The following is an 18,228-nucleotide window of genomic DNA, read 5'->3' as shown; positions in this document are numbered from 1 at the left end:
TTGTTGACGCCTTCAGGGACCGAGAAGAAGGGCAGGGGACGGGGAAGATTCGAGAACAGCCCAGGCCCGCTCAGGCCCGAGCAGAGGCGGCGGGGGGCCCCGGGTCCTGGGCGCGCGGTCTCAGGCGGCTGAGGACACCCGCGCGGGAGCGCCGCGTGCGGCAGGCGGTGAGCGCGGAGCCCAGCGCCAGGCAGGCGGCGAGGCTGGCGAGGAAGGAGACGGGCCCGAGCACGTAGACCACGGCCAGGTCCCGCGGGCCGAGGGGCTGCGAGCAGTGGCTGAAGGCGGCGTCCGTGAAGGCGGTCAAGGGGCTGAGCGACTGGCGCCCCGGCAACACGCAGAGCAGCGTCTCGGCCTCTGCGGGGACACGGGCGCCGAGTCAGACGGCGGCGGGGACGGTGGCCGCGAGCGCCGGCCCCCTCCCCCCTCGCCCCGAGGCCTCACCTGGCGCGGGCCGCGGGTGCCTGCGCAGCCAGGAGCAGAGCGGGCGCAGCGCGCAGCCGCAGGTCCAGGGGTTGCCGCGCAGGTGCAGCGCGCGCAGAGCGGGCAGGCCGGCCAGCAGGCCCGGCGCGAGCGCGGACAGCTCGTTGTCCCGCAGGCTGAGCGCGCGCAGCAGCGGGAGCGCGCCCAGCGCCGCGGGCTCCAGGCGCGCCAGCCGATTGCCCGCCAGCGACAGGGAGCGCAGCGCGCGCAGGGGCGAGAAGGTGCCGGGCGCCAGCGCCTCCAGCAAGTTGTCGCTGAGGTCGAGCTGCTGCAGCGCGCCCAGGCTCCAGAAGGCCCGCGCGTGCACCCAGCGCAGCCCGTTCTCGCGCAGGTCCAGGCGCAGCAGCGTACCGGCGCCCGCGAAGGCGCCGGGCGGCAGCGCGCGCACACGGTTGCGGTCCAGCAGCAGCGCGCGCACGCCCCGGCTCAGGCCCGCGGGCACGGCGGGCAGAGCGCGCCCCGAGCAGTTGACCAGGCCGCCCGGCGCGCGCGCGCACGCCTCGGGGCAGTCCGGGGTGCCTGGGGTTCCCGAGGTGGCCGCCGCGGTGGACGACTCGGCCCAGACTGGCCACGGCGACAGCAGCAATAGCAGCACCGGCGGCGGCCGCCGCAAGGGGAAGGAGGGCCTCCGCATGGGGCACAGCGCGAGGAGCCCGCTGCTGGTGCGTCCGCGGAGCCAGCGGGTCTCCGCCGCGCCGGCACAAATACCAAAGCTCCGGCCCGAGTGCCGGCAGTTCCTGTTCCAAAGCCAGTCCCGCACCTAGGGCGGAGGCGGGGCAGACCGCCAGCCACCTGTCCCGGAGCTGGGCTCCTCTTGGCTCTGTGCCAGCTGCAGCGCTGACAAGACGCCTTGCTCTCCTGCCCTGGGGTGCCCACCACGCTGCGCCCCACTGAGGCCTGACCCACTGGAGGACACCCACGCCCACCAAACTCGGATGCCACACGTGGAATGGGACCCCGTGAGCCCTGCGGCTCTCCCCAGTCCCTGCCCATTTCCTGCCCAGCCTAGCGACCCCAGCACACACAGTGCCGCCCCCCCCCCCCCAGTACAGGGATGGTCCCATCCCCATAGTGGATGACTGGTGGGGTCAGGAGCACAGGATGGGGGCTTGAGCCCAGGGGATAGGCTGGAGGGTGGACAGGGCACGAGGCAGAGGGACAGTCATGTCTGCCCCACCTGGCTGTCTAAGGACTGTCTTAGAACCTCAAGGAGACAGCTTGGGTAGGGCACAGGCTCCCGGCCAAGTTCTCCTGTCGAACACTGCTCCCTCTGAAGTCATGGGAGTTGCACATCCTGTCCCGAGGTTCCCGGTGTGGGGGTGGGGTGGACAGGGGCCCCCGGAGGCGGTGTGCTAGCTGCTCAGGACAAAGCAGCAGGAAGACGTGGGCAGGAGTGAGGCTGAGGCCAAGGCCAGGAGAGGTGGAAGTACCAGGGCTGGGCTTCCCTGCCCTGGGGGGTGGACGGTGGGTGCCTTGTGCAGGCCCTGGCATCCTTCCCCACCCGGGGTGCAGGAGATGACCCGGGTGTACGCACACCCTCCCCGCTGCGACACAGCCGCTGGGGGAGGAGCCCGCAGGGAGGACAGGGCAGGAGCACTCAATACTGTTTAATTCCCCTCCCCGGGCTGCCTGCAGCCCTGCTCAGGTTGGGGGGGCGGGAGGGAGCGGCTCCTCTACAGTCATGTTTGGGGACATGGGGTCCACGGGGATGGTCATGAGGCCTTGCTCCTCCAGGGGTGGCATCATAGAGACCTCCAGGTCAGGGTCCATGACGTGAGACCCCACTTGCACGGTGTGTAGATCCATGCGATCTTCCTGGACCCCGTAGTGCCCCACCAACCTGCACGACAGGGGCCGGGCCAGGCTGGCAGCAGGCAGCCACCGTCACAGGCCTCACAAGGCCTTGACTCCCCTCCCAGGGCAGTCCTGGGCCTCCTGTCAGTGCCCCTTCATGCTGGCGATGCACGCACGCGCACACACACGCACTCACACACACACACACACACACACACACCCCAGGACAGGACAGGAAGCAGGAGCCGGGCACACACACACACACACACACACACACCCACACCCACCCCCACCCAGGACAGGACAGGAAGCAGGAGCCGGGCTCACCTGTGGGGTCCTCCCCTGAGGTTACTCACCTGCTGTTCATGCGTCTGGGGCATGGTTCACTGGAGGGACAAAGGGAGGCGTGAATCCTGGCCTCCAGGAGCCCGGAAGTACGTCCCCCCACCTCTCCACAAACTGGCCTGGGAAACAGTGTTCCCCAGCTCCCGGTGACATCCCACCCAGGGCCAGACGCCCCTCCCCCAGCGCGACCCTGTGGCCCTCACCCACCATCCCGGCCCCGGGGCTCATGCACCTCTTGGCTTTCATGACACCAACTGCCACGATGACGAGGGCACAGAAGCAGCTGGCACCGATGCCCGCCAGCACCACGAGCAGGGCGATGAGGGCCTCGCGGCTGAGGCCGAGGCTGCACTCGCAGTACGTCCCAGCTGCAGAGACAGGGCCCATGCGGCGAGGGGCCCCCGTCACCCGCCGGTGGAGGACCCCCGGGGCCGCCCCTCCCCCTGGCGGCCACTGGAAGGCTGCGGGAGGGGCCCTCGCAGGGGCGGGGCTGGGGGCAGGAGGAGGCACCTGCGGCAGGGTTGAGCAAAAGGGACAAACATATCCGGCCAAGGGGGCTGCCGACCAGGCAGGAGCCAGGCTGGGGACAAGGGGCCATGTCCAGCCCCCAGCCCCACCACGCACCTCTGGACGGAACCCATCGGAAGGCGCTGACCTCACAGTGGGGCTCTGAAGCGGAGCGCGTGGGGGCAGGGCCTCGGCTGGCGCGTCCCTTGAGCTTGGGGGCCGGAGTGCAGGAGTCCTGGGCAGGCCACCCTGGGGTGGGGCAGGTAGGGTGGACAGGGGCCTGGGAGCCACTTCGGAGTGCCCTGCTGGACCCTGGACCAAGGCAAGGATGGGCTTGCCCTGGTCTTGGGGGATGATGCTTCTTGGGGAAGGGGATGACGCCCATGCTCAGGCCCCTGGGAAGGCAGAGACAGTGACCTCGAAAACCTGTGGGGGGGGAGGGGAGGGCCTGGTTCTGTGTCAGGATCCCCGGAAGCTGGGACAAGCAGGGCTTGGGGGGACCTGTGCTCACTGCCATCCCTCACACTGGCTGTCCTGAGGAGGACCTCGCCTACACCCCACCAGTGCTCAGGCCCGGGGGAACCTCCAGGGAGGTGGGGGGCGCTGCCCACAGGTCTTCCCAGAACCACCTCCCCGGGGGGCGGCGGGCTCAGACACGGTGCATCTTCTGTCAAGTGGCCAAGCGCTGCCTGAAGGACCCCCCTGCGGGTTGGCATCTTTGGAGTTAACCCCAGCCTCCTCCCTGGCCTCCTGCACCCGCCTCCTCCCCTAACGACTTGGCCAAGCGAACCACCCAGGCAGCAGGAGGAACTGCCCCCCTCAAACGGCCGACCCCACAGGGCACCAGGGCAAGGTTGCAGGGGGCCCCAGCTGACCCCTGCCCACCGGGGACCTCCCTGACTCCTGACACAAGTGGCCCTCGGAGGGGAGCGGTCAGGGACCAGCCAGCAGCCCCTGGCACTCCTCGGTACCTCTTGAGTTAACGCTGTAACCCAAGACACAGCTTTTTGACCACATTCGTCCACAAACCACGTCCAAAGGCACAGGAAGCGGGAGTGCTGGGCCCAGGAGTGGACGCCGCCCCCTGCCAGGCCAGTCTAGCAGGTTTGCATCCTGGTTAGGACACAAAGGCCCACTCAGCCCGGTGCCAGGCGGCCTTCCATGTGGAGGGAATGGCACGCATCGAGGGCCGGGGCACCCACCCGGAATCCGGAGGAAAGCGGGAGGCCCCTTCTTCTAAGTGACCACAGCACAGCAGCCTTAGCGGCGGGCAGAGACCGAGGGAGGGAGACACTCCTGCTGAGACTACACGCCTAGTTTCCACCACTTTGTTCTCCAAACCCGTGGCAAAGAGAATGCTCTGGGGTATGAAGGGGAAGTCCCAGAAGAGGGTCGACCTCAGGGCCCCTGCGCAACAGGCCCAGGAGGACAGCTGGCGCAGGCGCCGTTACACAGCCGGGGGCAGGGGTGTGGACCCCAAGGGTGTGCCGGGGCAGCAGGCATGGCTCCAGGCCGGGGCGGGCACCCCGGGCGGGCGGGAGTGGGGGAGTGGAGACTCCTTTCCAGCGGCCCCAGCGGCCCCAGCTAGAGCGGAGCTCCCAGCACTGGAGGCCGCGGCACTAGCCCGGGGGCAGCCAATGCCCTTCCCCACCTTCTGGGACCTCTGGCGCAGGGACAGTGGCGGCCCCGTGTGTTCTGGACACCACTGGCCTCCCCGCTGCAGGAGAGGCTGGACTCACAGAAGTCTTCCCCTGTTCTCCTGACCATGGGTCTGCGGGCACAGAAACTAACTTTATTGTGAACCACAAACAGTGAGCCCCTCCTGCTGGAGACGTGAGGAGTTCTTGGTCCACCAGGGGACGCCCAGCTGCCTGTCCGTCTCACGCATTCCAACGGCGTCCATGCGTCTGGCAACAGCCCTGGGCCTTCAGGCCAAGAAAAGGGCTGGGGACCCAAGGGCTCCTTCCAAAGGTCAGAGTGCAGCTCGGGGCTAGAACCCTCCGGCGTGGGTGCTCCCGCCTGAGCTTCATTCAGGCTCAGAGGTGAGCGGTCACCAGCAGGTGTGGCCTAGGGACCCCTGTGTGCTGGGGCTCTGGGTCTAGAGCCCAACCCAGGTGTGCAGGCCAGGATGGGGGCCTGGCCACCCGCGCGTTTCCCAGGTCCTGCGAAGCGGGGGTGCAGAGGTCAGTCTGCAGGGAGAGCCTGGACCACAGGCTCGTGATGGGCCCACAAAGCCACCAGGACGGGGAGAGGACAGAGAGGCATCGGTTTTACTCCGCACGGCGGGGGCCCGGGCAGGCCCGGGGGGCATCAGCTGCAGCTCTTGGGCAGGCGGTAGACGCCGGCCGAGTAGACGAGCTGCTGGTCGCGCACCTTCTTCTGCAGGAAGCCCTGCAGCTCCTGCAGGTCGATCTCGGCCAGCGCGGGCCCCGTGACCACGAACATGCGCAGCATGCTGTAGATGCGCTCCAGCGAGAGGCTCTCCAGGTTGGTCAGCATGGCCTGGATGTATGTCCAGAAGAGCTGCGCAGACAGACGCCCGCTGGCCGTCAGCCCCCCACCCTGCCCAGGCAGACCGCCGCCGCCCCCCCACGCCCCCCCCCCCCCGCCCCGCGTGGACGCCGCCGCACCAGCAGCTCCTCCTCCTTCTGGTCCGCCTGGGAGGCCATGCCGGAGTCGCTCTCCTCGTCGCTGTCGATGAGCACCATGCTGTCCCGGTCCTGCGGCCGCTCCTCCTCCACGACCGAGAAGGTCCCGGCCGGCTCCTCGCGCAGCACGCCCTGCTGCAGCCACACCGACATCCGCCGCCGCAGCAGCGCCGCGGGCATCTTCACCACCTTGCTCAGCTCGTCCAGGGTCCAGCTGGCTGTGCGGGGAAGCCGCGGCCGCTGCGCCCACAGGGCAAGGCCGAGCCTCCCCGCCCTCCGCCGCTGCTGCGTGGGCCCCACCCGGCTTCCCAGAGGTCAGCAGGTGCCTAGCAGGTGGGGTGGCGCAGGCCCCCGGGGAGGCATGGCGGGGGGCACGCTGGCTGGGAGTCAGGGGGGCTCACCTTGGTCCTGGAAGTACAGCAAGACCACCGCCTGCACAGGAGTCACGGCCACAGACAGGGTGCGGTCGGCCAGCTCCACGTCCATGGTCACCAGGCCCAGGGTGTGCTTCCAGCTGAGGGTCCGCATGGCCTGGGGAGGGCCGGAGTTGGCATGGGCGGCCCGGCGGAGCCCAGCGGAACCGTGAGGGCAGGGCGCCCTGACCTGCCCCTGCCAGGCCGTCAGCAGCAGCCGCAGGAGAGGACGGGGCTCTGGCTCCCACTCCCGCCTGCTCGACCAGCCTAACACTGAGCACGGGAGGCGCAGCGAGCACTGCGGACAGATTTGTGTGTCTCCGAGAAACTCCGTCCCCCGAGTGTGACCTGACCTGGAGAGGGGGTCACCACAGGTGGGACCAGTGACACGAGGTCATCTGGAGCACCAGCGTCCCCTGGGGGGGGGGCGGACAGTGTGAGGACAGAGGCAGAGGCCGCAAGGACACAGCCACACGCCGAGACCCCAAGCAAGGCCTGCAAAGCCCCTCCCTCAATGCCGGGAGGGCCAGGAGGGGCCACCGCACAGCCCTGCTGACGCCCTGGTCCCCGCACTGCCCTGCAGGACGGACGCTTTGGTACGGCAGCCAGTGGGAAGTGGCGCCGCTGTAGCAAACACACAGGAATGAGGGCGTCCGCGGAGCCGGCTGTGGGCACACGCTCATGAAGCCCGGACCGCCCTAGACAGACTGGCAGGAAGGTGGGAAGGAAAGCCGAGGAGCCGTCCAACGGGAGGATGTGCGAGCCCACCGCGCGGTGGCCGAGGCCGTGTGCACAGGCCGAGCTGAGGGAAGCGTGCGAGGGCGGCCTCGCGGTAGCCGCAAACCTGCTCCGTGCAGGAGACGGAGCCCAGAGGGCACCAGACCCGCGCTCTGACCCTGGAGCCCACTGATGGCTGCGGAAGAGCCCGGACGGAGACGGGCTGGCGGGAAGGGGGTGCGTGAGGGTGGCCGGGCCCCAGAGACTCGCGAACAGCCTGCACGGAGGGAGGGGAGCCACCTGAGGCTCTGCGCGCAGGGGTGAGGTGTGGAGGCCTGGCCGGCAGGCTGCAAACACAGCCATGAGGTCACCCAAGTTCTTCTACTGGCTTTCGACTGACCTGGGGCCTGCGACCCCTTCCTTCCTTCAGAAGTCTTCCTCGTGGAACGCAGTTGGCCCTACACCTTCCCGGACGCCCTTCGAAGCACCAACGCCCCGTCCGCTCTCCCAAGCGCGCAGCTAGAGAGGAGCCCTGCCCAGAAGGAGCCGCACCACCTCGCTCTCCCCCAATCAGACGGCACTCAACGGGGACTGTGGGGTTGCTGGGAACCCGGAGTCGGTGCTGGAAGGTAAGGACGTCTGCGGCCCTTGCCTGAATGTGTTTGCGTGGAGGAAGGACAGGAGTTTCAGGGAGGGCTGGAAGGCGGAGCGTCGTATTTGTGTCCCTCAACAAGGTGCTGAAGTCCTACCCCCAGTAACTCAGGACACAAGCTTATTCGGAAACGAGGCCGTCACACATCCAGTTTGTCCCCGTGAGCCCACTCTGACAGAGCGGGCCCTGACCCGACACGGCTGGCGCCCCCTAAGGAGAAACGGGACAGAGAAGGACACGGGGAGAGCGCCCTGTGACGACACCGCAGAAGCTGGTGGAGATGGCCACAAGTCACCTGACGCCTGGCGCCACCAGAAGCTGGAAGAGGCCGGAAGAAGCCTCCCCGGGAGCCTCTGGAGAGAGAACAGCCCCACGACCGATCGCTCGGTTTGGGACTTTTAGCTGCCCCAGAACTGAGACAATAAATTTGCACTGTCTTAAGCCCTGTTTGTGGTACTTTGTTTCGGCAGCCCCAGGACACTGACACGGCCACTCTGGGCCAAGTGCTGAGTCTCTCGACAGCCCCTCAGCTCTAAAGGGGGAGACAACAGCGAACCCCACTTTTCAGAGAGAAAATGGAAGCAGAACCCCCAACTTGCCCACATCACAACCAACAGAGCCACGGACAGGCTCTCTGGCTCCAAGGCTGGGACCTTAGAGCCACCACTCCAGCCCACAGCGGGGCACATGCGAGGCCCAGCAGAAGGCACGGCTAAGGGTCCTCTGTGGCTGCCCGGCCACCCACACGTGTCCAGCATGATCCTAGGGCCAGAAGTTCGGTTGGTGGGAGGCAGAGACACTGTGGCCACAGGCCTGACCTCCAACATGGCCCGGGGCCTGCCCCGCCCCTCTGGTATCCCGCTGGACTTAAGGACAAGCAGGCTGAAACACAGCCCTCAGTCAGGTGTGTCAGGCCTGAGCAGAAGGACATGGCTGAGCCATCCTGGGACCCACGGCAAGACCCCGGCCAGAGGTCGTGGGGCCGCTCCCGGCAGCGGCTCCTTGCCAACAAGGCAGCCAGAAGGGGCAGGGAGAAGGCGGCGAGGACAAGCTGTCCTCAACCAGGGAGAGGTGGGGTGCACTGGGGGCAGGCTCCGGAGTGAGCACTTCACCACAGTCCGCAGCGGAAACCTCGGGGTGCTCCAATGGCCCAGCGGGAGCCGGTCGAGCCACACAGACCCTCGCAGCCTCCTGCCGTGCTGCCCCGAGTACGGCCCCGTCCCCATTTGGCCTCCCCACTCCAGAACCTTCTGCCTTGCTCCTGCCCTTGCCACTCTCTGGATGGGAACCCTCCTCCCTCCAGAACTAGCTTCCCTGGCCTAGAACTTGGAGAACCCACCATCTCTCCCGCTACCCGCTTCTGCTGTCCCCTCTCTCCCAGCTCCTTCATCCCCCGGCCCACTGGTCTCCCTCTCAGGGCTCCGTCCTAAGGGCTGCTGGTCCGTCTCCGGAGTGTTCCCGATGCCCCCAGAGCTCCGGCTCTGCTCCCCAGACACCTACCGTGTCCTCTGCTCAGGAGACCAGCGCCCCTCACAACTCAGACCAAGTGCCCCGGAACCTGCTTTACCAGTCCCCAGAAGCCTAGGACAGGCACCCTAGCCCCCCACTCTCTCTAGACACGGGTCCACCTGCCACCTGCACTCCCAAGCCTGGACCACCCCACACCTGCAGCGCACCCCTCTCTCCTCTCGCCCGATCCTAGGCCCTCAGGGCCCCAACAGCAGACAGCACCATCCTGGTCCTCTAGAGCCCTGGGGCCTGGGAAGGCAGCTTCTAGGGAAGCAAGCTGGACAGTGGCAGGGACAGAGCAGGGTCCCGGAGGCAGGCAGCCACAGAGCAGACACAGCTCCCTGACTCCCCCTGGAACGACCCCAGCACCCCAGCCCGTGGTTTGGAGATACCAGAGGGTAGACAGCGGAAGAGGAAGCCCAGAAGCGTGGGAGGGCATGGGCCACACAGCCCGTCAGTACGGGGCGGGGAGGCACCCATGCGCACGGGTGCATGGGTCCCTGAGGGAGCAGGACATGGGCCACCCCATGCCCCACCCCCGCCCGACACAGAGGCAGGGGGCTCCGGGGAGGACCGCAGGGAGGGGCCGCACCCAGCTGCTGCTGCACAGCGGGGCTGGAAGGGTCACCTGCCCCTGGCTCCCGACCCAGGGAGGCGCGCACAGTACCTTCAGCTTCTCGTACTTCTTGCAGTAAACCTCAAGGGCCTCCCGGATGTCCTCGGGGACCTCCAGCTTCTCGTCCTTGAAGGGCGGCCAGAACTCGCTGGACAGGATGACGGCGTAGACCCCGAAAGGTGGCTGCTCCTCTGCGGGACGCTTCTCATCCTCCTCGCGGATGTTGGCGTTAATGCGACGGGAATCTGCCATGTCCTGGGGGGAGAGAGAGGGGTCTCGGAGGCCCCAGGACTGGGCCGGGCGTGGGGCTGGGCCAACCGGGGAGCCCCAGGAGCCCACCTTCAGCATGACCTCGCAGAAGTGCATCGGGGCCTCGCCGAACCGTAGCTTCAGCAGCTCGACGTTGCGGATCTCCCTGAAAAGATGGAACTCTGGGAGGCTGCGGCGTGCCCTCACCCGGGGAGCTGCACGGGCACCCCCAGGCCAGGAGGAGTGGGGGGAAGAGCGGGTACCACCATCTGGACCTGGGCCTGCTCCACCCCAGCGGAGGCCTGGGGGTCCCCGGGCACCTGGCTCCCCAACCTCCTGGGCCGCCGCCCCCACCGCCAGCCTCCAGAACCACGGCTGAGCACAGGCCCGTCCTCGCTTGGCAGCATGAGGCAGCCCCCTGGAGCAGGGCAGGTGCCTGGCGGCCGCTGCAACACTCACCGCTCAGGACTGAAGCTGAATTGGTGCAGGAGGCGGTCGGCCAGCAGCGAGCGGTACTCGTTGATGAAGAGATCCTTGCTGCCGTAGATGCTGACCAGCAGGCTGATGATGTCCGAGGAGCGCCGCTTGGAGCTGGACTTCCCTGCATGGCACAGGGGAGGCGGGGGCGGGGCACTGAGGAAGCACCGTCCGCGCCCAGGCCGGGTCCACCCCGCCAAGCCCGCAAGGCCCAGGCCCAGATCCCAGGATGGGGCGGGCTGGTGGTGCACACGCTGCCTGCGAATCTGTTCTCCAAGCAACTGTGATGGGGACACAGGCCGCTGTGGGTCCACTCAGGCCAGCGGAAGCACCCTGGGCAAAGGGCTGGTTTAGGCGGGGACAGCTGACGCCCTCAAGCCTCAGGGCTCGTGAGTACACAAACTCCAGGCCAGAGCGCCTGCCTTACCGGAGCCTCCCCCACAACCCGGAGCCGGGCAGGCCTGGTGCGCACTGACCTGGATCAGCATCCACGGGGTCGGGGACCCAGTCCTCCGGCTCACCAGAGTCATCCTCGCTGTCCTGACCGGTTTCCAGGCTCGCTGGATCCGTCTTGGACAGCTCAACAGCCAAGTCCCCTGTCCCGTCGGAGTCCCCCGTCAGCCCAGCCACAATCTGCCGCACTGTGTCCTCCCGCGTCCTGCCGAACGTGAGTATTGCTGGCCCTCTCAGCGCCTGTCCCCGCTCGCCGCACCAGCCCGTATGACCTCACCTCACCCGTGGCAGCCATGTCCGTTGGCCACATGCTTAAAATCAGTCTACCAAACTGCGTCTCAAAAGGTAATAAAGAAGACGAACGTAACTAAGATAAAGACCACTGTTTTCTGGGAACACCAAGAACTGAAATAGTAAGACAAAACCATGGTGCCGGGGGGCTCAGTTGGTGAAGTGCCTGCCTTCGGCTCAGGTCACAATCCTGGAGTCCTGGGATCGAGCCTGGCGTTGGGCTCCCTGCTCAGCAGGGTGTCTGCTGCTCCCTCCCCCTCCCCCCCCTCCCCCTCCCCACTGCTGGTACATGCGCGTTCCCTCCTTTTCTTTCAAAATAAACAAGACCCTTAAAAGCAGACAAACAGACAGAAGCAAGACCAGGCCCTTCCCACCAGGACCCCTGAGGTTCAACCACCCCAAGGTGTTTCTGGGCGGTGGGGCCACGGCACCCGTTCAAACACGTCCTCAAGCAGCCCACCCGACAGTCCCTCATAGGCAAGGCTGAGCCCAGGATCCCTCCTCCTCCTCCGCCCCAGGGCTTGGCCAGCCGGGCAAAGCTGAGCTGGGGCCTCTGTGCTGGGAGGCAGGGCGGGGACAGAGGGCAGGGGTGCACAGTGGGGCCCCAGCGTCTGTGCCCTGGGCGAGAGCCACAGCAGCGGGCACCAGCAACAGGAAGGGCCTCGGCCACACCTTGTGGCCCAACAAGAAGGACAGTGTCTCTAGTGTCCTGGGGGCCCCCAAGACCCAGGGGGAACTTGGCTGTACACACGGGAGCCAGGAGACAAGGGCCCCACGTCAGAGCTGCTCCGCAGGGCCTGCCTGCAACACTCACCTCAGGTAGCGGCGAACGGGCTCGCAGGCCACCTCCAGGATGACCATGGATGGGTCCAGCACACGCAGGGCCTTGATGGCGGATATGTAGAGCGTGATGATGTCGCACGTGTTCACGCCTACGGCCAGGAGGGAGGACGGTCATCTGCGCAGCACCCAGGAGTGCTGGCCCCACAGCGCACAGCTGTACCCCAGCCGGGTGGGCTGCCGGCGGCCCGTGACCTCGCTCCCAGGGTACCAGCGTGACATGTGGGAAGTGGCCCCCTTCTCCCCCAACTCTCGGCGGCTTTCTCCAGAACGTCCCTAGATCCCAAATCCCCTCCCTGGGTGGCCTGTTCCGTGGGGATCATGCAACCCCTGTGCCCGCAGGCCACACCCCTCCCTTCCTGCGACTCCTTCAAGGGAGGATCAAGCAGAGCCCCCCGGCCCTCCCAAGGACTGCACAAACCCACTCCCTACACAGGCCCCGGTGCAGGGAGGCCAGACCCTTGGGCCGCAACTTCGGACCTGGATGGAGAAGGCGCGTCTCCAGGGCAGCCTTGAGGGACAGGAGCAGCTGCTGCCTCTGGTCAGTCCTCTCCAGGCAGTACTTGAGGTCCTCGACGGCCGGCCGGGAGTCCGGGAAGTCTGCCGAAGGGCACCAGGCCTTGCACACACATGCCAGCACACATGCACTGTGCACGCCAGCGAGGACACAAGTGGGCAGGGCCCCGAGGCTGAGCAGCCTCAGCTCTGCTCAGCTACACTGTGGGACACCTGCTAGGGGCTCCAGGTCACCTGTGCACCCTCCTAAGGCCACAACCCCCCACGGCACAGAAGGACAGCGCAGGGACATGAAGCTGGGTGGACGCGCGTGGACACCCAGAAGCACCGTCCGCTGCCCCGTCACCCCTGCCCTGACCCAAACGCTGAGCTGGGGCAGCCCATGCTGATGGGCCCTGGTCTGCTCAAGAGGCCACAGCCCCAAGGACCCCTCACTGCCTGCCAGATCTGAAGGGCAACGGCCCAGGGCAGGGGGCTCCTCCGGCGCGCGGGGGCCGACCTCGGATGATGCTGAAGAGCTCCTCGATGCGAAGCCCGGCGTAGGCTCGGTAGAAGAAGCGCTGCACATGGCAGCGCCAGCGACGCAGGGTGTTGCCAGCCTCAGGGGACGCGGGCCGGGCCGGGCCGTCCTGCAGGAACACCTTGCCCAGCCAGCCCACCACCCTCTCGATCCACTGTGGGAAGAGCACAGGGACGGGGAGGTGAGGAGCTGAGCCCCAGCCTGACGAGCAGTGGCCGGGAGAGACCACACAGCCAGCTAGCCACCCTGCGGCCAGTCCTGGGGAGTCCCCAAGGCCGCCTGCTACGCAGTAAGACACATCAAAGTCAGCAGGATAACGGGCCAAAGGGGCGCCCCAGGCCTTCCATCGCTGTGCCCCGCACCTTCAGAGCATCAGTGCCCAGACATCTCCGGCAACAATGGCTCTGGTGCAGGGCACGGAGAGCATGCTCGCCTGACTCGGTGGACAGACACCGCCTGGGGACCACGTACCCAACTAGCCACGTGCACACAAGCCTAAGGACCCTTCTGAGCACACGGGCACTTGGCAACATGGCCACGTGGACTACAGAATGCATACGTTCCCCCACCAAGTACACAGCCACTGACGAGACTAACTGGGACACCAGGGGAACCCAGGTGTCCCAGCCAAGCCTCCAGGCTCACGCCCATCCGAGACCACAGCTGCAGGGGCACTGGCTCGGATCCCCCTCACGGCTGAACTGTGTTCTCAGAAGACGGCGGAAGAGAATAGGCAAAAAACCCAAAAACAAAAACAGGAGCAGGCCGGACAGTCCTGTGGTTGGACCCCGCACCTCCACAACTCCGTGGCGTCCAGAGCAGAGCCTCAGACCTCGTCCCCAACAGCATGGGTGCCCTGACAGCTGTCGCTGGCACACCCCGGACCTTGGCGCTGCCTCCAGCTAAGGGATTCCGCAGACCTCGCTGCACACGTCACGGGCTCTTTCCAGGGCAGAATGGGAAGGGTCAGCCTTCACCCAGCACCAAGACAGCTTCACCCACCACCAGGTCCTAGTTCACCCAAGTCTCCATCCCCTCACTGCTTCTAAAACCAAGGATCGGGTCTGCCAGAAACCTTGTCTACAACCTCCGAGGAAAGGGCCCGTGGGGCTGTCCGTACCTTGTGGAACTCACGCAGAAAGGAGCGCTCATACTCGCCCCGGCATCGGTCCTCCATCCTCTCCCTGGTCACCTGGTGCAGGGTGCTGGTCACAGCCTCGGCACTGACCCGCTCCAACAGACTGAGCCTGTGCCTGGAGGAGAGCCCTGCCTGTGGAGCACGCAGACCACACTCCTTTCCCCCCTGGTGCCCTCAGTAACAAAGCCTTCCAGAAAAGCTGCTGGGAAGACAGAGCCCTGCCCGCCCCAGCTGACTTCTCTGCCCAGGCTGAGACACCTGCCTTCCCCTTGTGAGCAGTGGGTGTGGCTCTCAGGGCCAAAGCCTCAACTCCTTGACACGGCTCTGGAATGGCAGGTAAATGCGCCGCATGGACGCAGCCATCCCAGGTCCAGCCTTTTGCTGCGGACCCTGGTCAGCAAGGGCAGTGGCACTCACGAGGGCAAAGCACGGTGCTGTGCGTCCTTCATGTGGGACGAGCCCAGCAGAAGCCACGCGGGGCCTCCCTGCCCCTACCGGCAACAGGACCACTCCCTCCCTAACCGCTGCCTGCTGCTGTCTCACTCGAGGTGACAAGACCGTTACAAACAACCATGAAGGACAAAAAGGCCCCCAGGTCAGAACGCAGCTTTAACAACAACAACAACGTCCCTTCCACTTTAAAAGGCTGGAGAGACCATCTGCTTGCCCAGCATGCTGGCCTAACCCCCAGCTTGTACTGGAAAGAACAAAACCAGCAAGCCCACCGTTCACAATCACAGGGACAACAGAGGCCGTCCCCTTCCTGGGGGACCTACGCAAGGCGCAGCAGACATCTGTGACGCCCAGGGCACGTGGAGTCCCGTAGGCTCTCGGTACGCAGAGCGTGAAACCTGGCGCCAGTGTGAGCAGCAGAGACACCCCCGTGTCCGGGACAGGACGCACAGGCTCCCAGCCCAGAGATCCCGGGGACCCTCCCCGCGCCACGGCCGGCCAGCCGGACCCAGGGGGTGGGTGGGGGTGCGGGAGAGCGGAGGCGCGGGTACTCACAGGACCTGGCTGAGCTGGTGGAACTGCTCCAGCGCCCCGCGGCACCAGCACCGCTGCTTGTCGCCGCCGCACCCCGCGCACAGCGGGCTCTGCAGAAGCCGGTAGTACCGCCGCCGCGCGTACCTGCTGTCCAGGTCGCCCTCCAGCTCGGGGTCCGTGCCGCCCTCCCCCTTCCTCTTACTCTGCATGTACACTCTCAAAAACCGGCCGTAGAGGCGCTGGACCATGTCCTGAAAGGTCCTGGGAGTGGAAAAGAACAGGACGCCCCGCAGCGTGGTGTGGACCTTTTCCCGCAGCCCCTGGGCGCCGGCGCCCATCAGCAAGCCCAGGCGAGTCCACTTCTCCAGGAGCTCCAGACTGCGCAGGTAGGGGTCCAGCCGGCTCTCCAAGAGGCCGAAGGCGTCCAGGAGAAGCAGAAGGCACTGGGGCTCGTCCGCGTAGTTCTCGCGCTGGGAGATGGTGTTCCAGAACTCCAGGGAGATGTTGGCCTGCAGGTCGTTCTGCAGCACCTCCACGAACCACTCCTCCAGGACCGAATGCAGCCCGTGGCCCCGCAAGACCTCCACCGCCGCCCGCAGCTCCTCCTCCTTGGGCGGCACCGCGCCGCTGGTCCGGGAGGACGCCTGGAGTGCACAAGGCCGTGAGGACGGAACGCAGGGTGCGGGTGGGAAGGGCGGAGACAGGCGGGAACCAGCGGGGAAGGCACGGAGCGCAGGGGGAGCTGCGGCCGACGCAGGGGAAGGGCTGCCCGGGGCGCCTAACGGACCCCCGGCTGGACGTCCCGGGACCCGGCCCGGGCCCGCTGCCCTCTTCCGGGGCCTCACCAGTCCCAGAGCGGCCGGCGGCACCAGCCCGGTGCTCACGGTGTTCCAGGCCACCAACAGCTCCTGTGCAGGCCCGGGGTCGCCGTCGCATCCCGCCGCCGCCGCCATCTGTGCGCCCACCCGCTTCCCGGAGCCGACGGGCGCGGCGCGCGGCGATGACGCACCGGGAGGCGCGCGGCGGTGACGTAGCGGAGGGCGCGCGGTCGGAAGGCAGCGCGCAGGCGCGAGCGGCGGTGGCGGGGCGGTAGCGGCGGTTGGAGGGTGGTGGCCGCGGCGGCGACCATGACCCAGCAGGGCGCGGCGCTGCAGAATTACAACAACGAGCTGGTCAAGTGTGAGCGACCGCGCGGCGGGGTGCGCCGGGCGGCTGGGGGGGCGCGGGGCCGAGCCGGGTGCACGTCCGTGCGTGGGGGGCTCGGCTCGGGCGGGGCCGGCCGCCGTGCGGGGCCGCAGCCGCCGGGCGCTCGGTGTCTGCGCAGCGAGCGCGGGAACGCACGGTTGGAGCGCGCACTGCCTCCCAGGCGCTCGCCGGCGGGTCTGTGCGGGCCTTCCCTGGACCCTGGAACCCCCAGGAGGTGGGACACGAGCCTGGCTCGGGGGCAGGTGGCCCGGCCAGTCCTGGGCCCTGCAGCACGCTGCCCTCCTAGCAGGCGGTGGGCTCCAGAGGGGGACGGCAGCGGCCCTCCTTCCTGCGCTGGGTCCACAGCGCCTGCCCCCGCCCCGCCCGTCCCGCAGGCATCGAGGAGCTGTGCCAGAAGCGCGAGGAGCTGTGCCGGCAGATCCAGCAGGAGGAGGACGAGAAGCAGCGGCTGCAGAACGAGGTGAGGCAGCTGACGGAGAAACTGGCTCGGGTCAATGAGAACCTGGCGCGCAAGATCGCCTCCCGCAACGAGTTCGACCGGACCATTGCGGAGACGGAGGCCGCCTACCTCAAGGTGGGTTCCTGGCCCCTGGGGTGGAGGGTGGGGGGCCGCGGAGCTGCCTGCGGGCGGCCGGAGCTAACCTAGCCTGGCTAACCCTGGGTGTGAGGAAGGGGCTTTGGGCTAGTCTCAGAGGGGACAGGGGCCTTGCTGACCCTGCCCGACCCTCTCCTCAAGGGCTCCCTCTCGGTGCTTCTGACCCACCGGCTGGTGCTGGTGTGGCCGGAGCTTCCTGACCGGAGGAACGCTGGTAACCATCACACGTGTTTCCAGATCCTGGAGAGCTCGCAGACTCTGCTCAGCGTCCTGAAGAGGGAAGCTGGGAACTTGACCAAGGCCACAGCCTCAGAGCAGAAGAGCGGCGGCAAGGACAGCTGACCGGACGCAGGCGGTCAACAGGCTGGCCTCCAGCACTCTGTCTCCAACGTGTCTTGACTTCACGGCTGCCTTTCACTCTTTCGGGTACCAGGAGGCCGTTGCCAAGCTCCACCCGCCCCAGGTGATGAGGACAGCCCACCAGCTGGGGGTCCTGGCCCTGGACCCACACAGGACTTGGGGAGGGCAGGCTCTGGGTCACTTCTGCTCAGGGCCTGAGGTCCCCACAGCCCCTGTGCTGCCAGAAAGGCCCTGCTCCCTAGTCTCAGCACGATGGCTGCACACTCACCTTGGTGCCCAGGCCAGGGGAGTGGGCGGGGCCCTCCATCTTGGGGCTTGCCCTCGTAGCCTGTGACTGTCAGTAAAGATTGTGTTTGTGTAGCTGGGCTACTGCCTGCGGCCTGTGTTTTGAGTGCAGGACTGCCCGATAGGCCCAGAGTCGATTCGAGCTGCTGCCCAGCTGTGGCATGGCTGGTCTCTGGGAGGGAAAGCCCGGAGCGGCTGTTCCTGTAACAAGCCAGGTTGGCTTTGGAGGCAGACTTGAGCATCTCCTGTGACCTTGTCACCCACCCTTTCTCCTTACCAGGGCTGCTGGCCCCTTTCCCCAGCTCCCCGTAGCCTGCCCTACTTTCCGGGAGGTGATCTGCCTGTTGGTCCTGGTCTGTGCCACGCCCTGTTACCAGCACAAGGCCTGGCTCAGGGAGATGCTCTCTCGGCACAGGTCCTCCAGACAGGGCTGTGCCCCAGCTCCAGGATTCTGAACTGAGCTCGGCCCGGTGACTCTTCTTTCCACTGTCCCTGATCACACCAAGCATGCCTGCTTCCAGCCTTCCACACTGCCTGGGGCCCAGCCCTCCATCCCAAGCCCCCTCTGGGACCATCTCTGCTAGCCTGTCAGCCCCTGTGGGGGTCCCTACGGCTACTGCTTCCAGA

The 18,228-nt window shown here is 67.0% G+C and overlaps 4 protein-coding genes across 9 annotated transcripts; 1 reads left to right on the top strand and 3 right to left on the bottom strand.

The window, feature by feature from the left end:
- Positions 1-40: 40 nt before the first annotated feature.
- Positions 41-1,411, bottom strand: LRRC26 (leucine rich repeat containing 26). Its single transcript, XM_046022795.1, has 2 exons — positions 445-1,411; positions 41-357 (listed from the first exon to the last, which is right to left on the bottom strand). Exons 1-2 carry the CDS (start codon positions 1,115-1,117, stop codon positions 71-73), a joined length of 960 nt encoding a protein of 319 aa, XP_045878751.1. The 5' UTR covers positions 1,118-1,411; the 3' UTR covers positions 41-70.
- A 220-nt stretch (positions 1,412-1,631) lies between these two features.
- TMEM210 (transmembrane protein 210) lies at positions 1,632-4,763 on the bottom strand. Of its 5 annotated transcripts, XM_046022797.1 has the most exons (6): positions 4,332-4,763; positions 4,101-4,242; positions 3,133-3,555; positions 2,855-2,990; positions 2,634-2,663; positions 1,632-2,323 (listed from the first exon to the last, which is right to left on the bottom strand). In XM_046022797.1, the coding sequence occupies exons 2-6, from the start codon at positions 4,144-4,146 to the stop codon at positions 2,125-2,127; spliced, it is 834 nt and encodes a 277-aa protein (XP_045878753.1). In that variant the 5' UTR covers positions 4,147-4,242; positions 4,332-4,763; the 3' UTR covers positions 1,632-2,124. The 5 variants fall into 5 exon arrangements, with proteins under 5 accessions (XP_045878753.1, XP_045878755.1, XP_045878752.1 ...); XM_046022799.1 differs by lacking the exon at positions 4,332-4,763 and having other exon boundaries at positions 3,133-3,524; positions 4,101-4,205; XM_046022796.1 differs by lacking the exon at positions 4,332-4,763 and having other exon boundaries at positions 3,133-4,227.
- Positions 4,764-4,901: 138 nt separating this feature from the next.
- ANAPC2 (anaphase promoting complex subunit 2) lies at positions 4,902-16,159 on the bottom strand. Of its 2 annotated transcripts, XM_046022784.1 has the most exons (14): positions 16,001-16,135; positions 15,177-15,799; positions 14,151-14,283; positions 13,010-13,184; positions 12,475-12,594; positions 11,969-12,086; positions 10,887-11,068; positions 10,393-10,534; positions 10,024-10,099; positions 9,736-9,939; positions 6,179-6,308; positions 5,760-5,995; positions 5,503-5,652; positions 4,902-5,291 (listed from the first exon to the last, which is right to left on the bottom strand). In XM_046022784.1, the coding sequence occupies exons 1-14, from the start codon at positions 16,106-16,108 to the stop codon at positions 5,166-5,168; spliced, it is 2,523 nt and encodes an 840-aa protein (XP_045878740.1). In that variant the 5' UTR covers positions 16,109-16,135; the 3' UTR covers positions 4,902-5,165. The 2 variants fall into 2 exon arrangements, with proteins under 2 accessions (XP_045878740.1, XP_045878739.1); XM_046022783.1 differs by having other exon boundaries at positions 5,146-5,652; positions 16,001-16,159.
- Positions 16,160-16,204: 45 nt separating this feature from the next.
- SSNA1 (SS nuclear autoantigen 1) lies at positions 16,205-17,682 on the top strand. The gene is made up of 3 exons (XM_046022807.1): positions 16,205-16,334; positions 16,736-16,935; positions 17,194-17,682. Exons 1-3 carry the CDS (start codon positions 16,283-16,285, stop codon positions 17,296-17,298), a joined length of 357 nt encoding a protein of 118 aa, XP_045878763.1. The 5' UTR covers positions 16,205-16,282; the 3' UTR covers positions 17,299-17,682.
- The last annotated feature ends 546 nt before the right edge of the window (positions 17,683-18,228 follow it).

The sequence above is a fragment of the Meles meles genome, chromosome 11 (genome assembly GCF_922984935.1).
Source record: "Meles meles chromosome 11, mMelMel3.1 paternal haplotype, whole genome shotgun sequence".
NCBI classification, from domain to species: domain Eukaryota; kingdom Metazoa; phylum Chordata; class Mammalia; order Carnivora; family Mustelidae; genus Meles; species Meles meles.
Note: the sequence above shows the minus strand (reverse complement) of the source record. Positions and strands in the feature narration are given on the sequence as shown.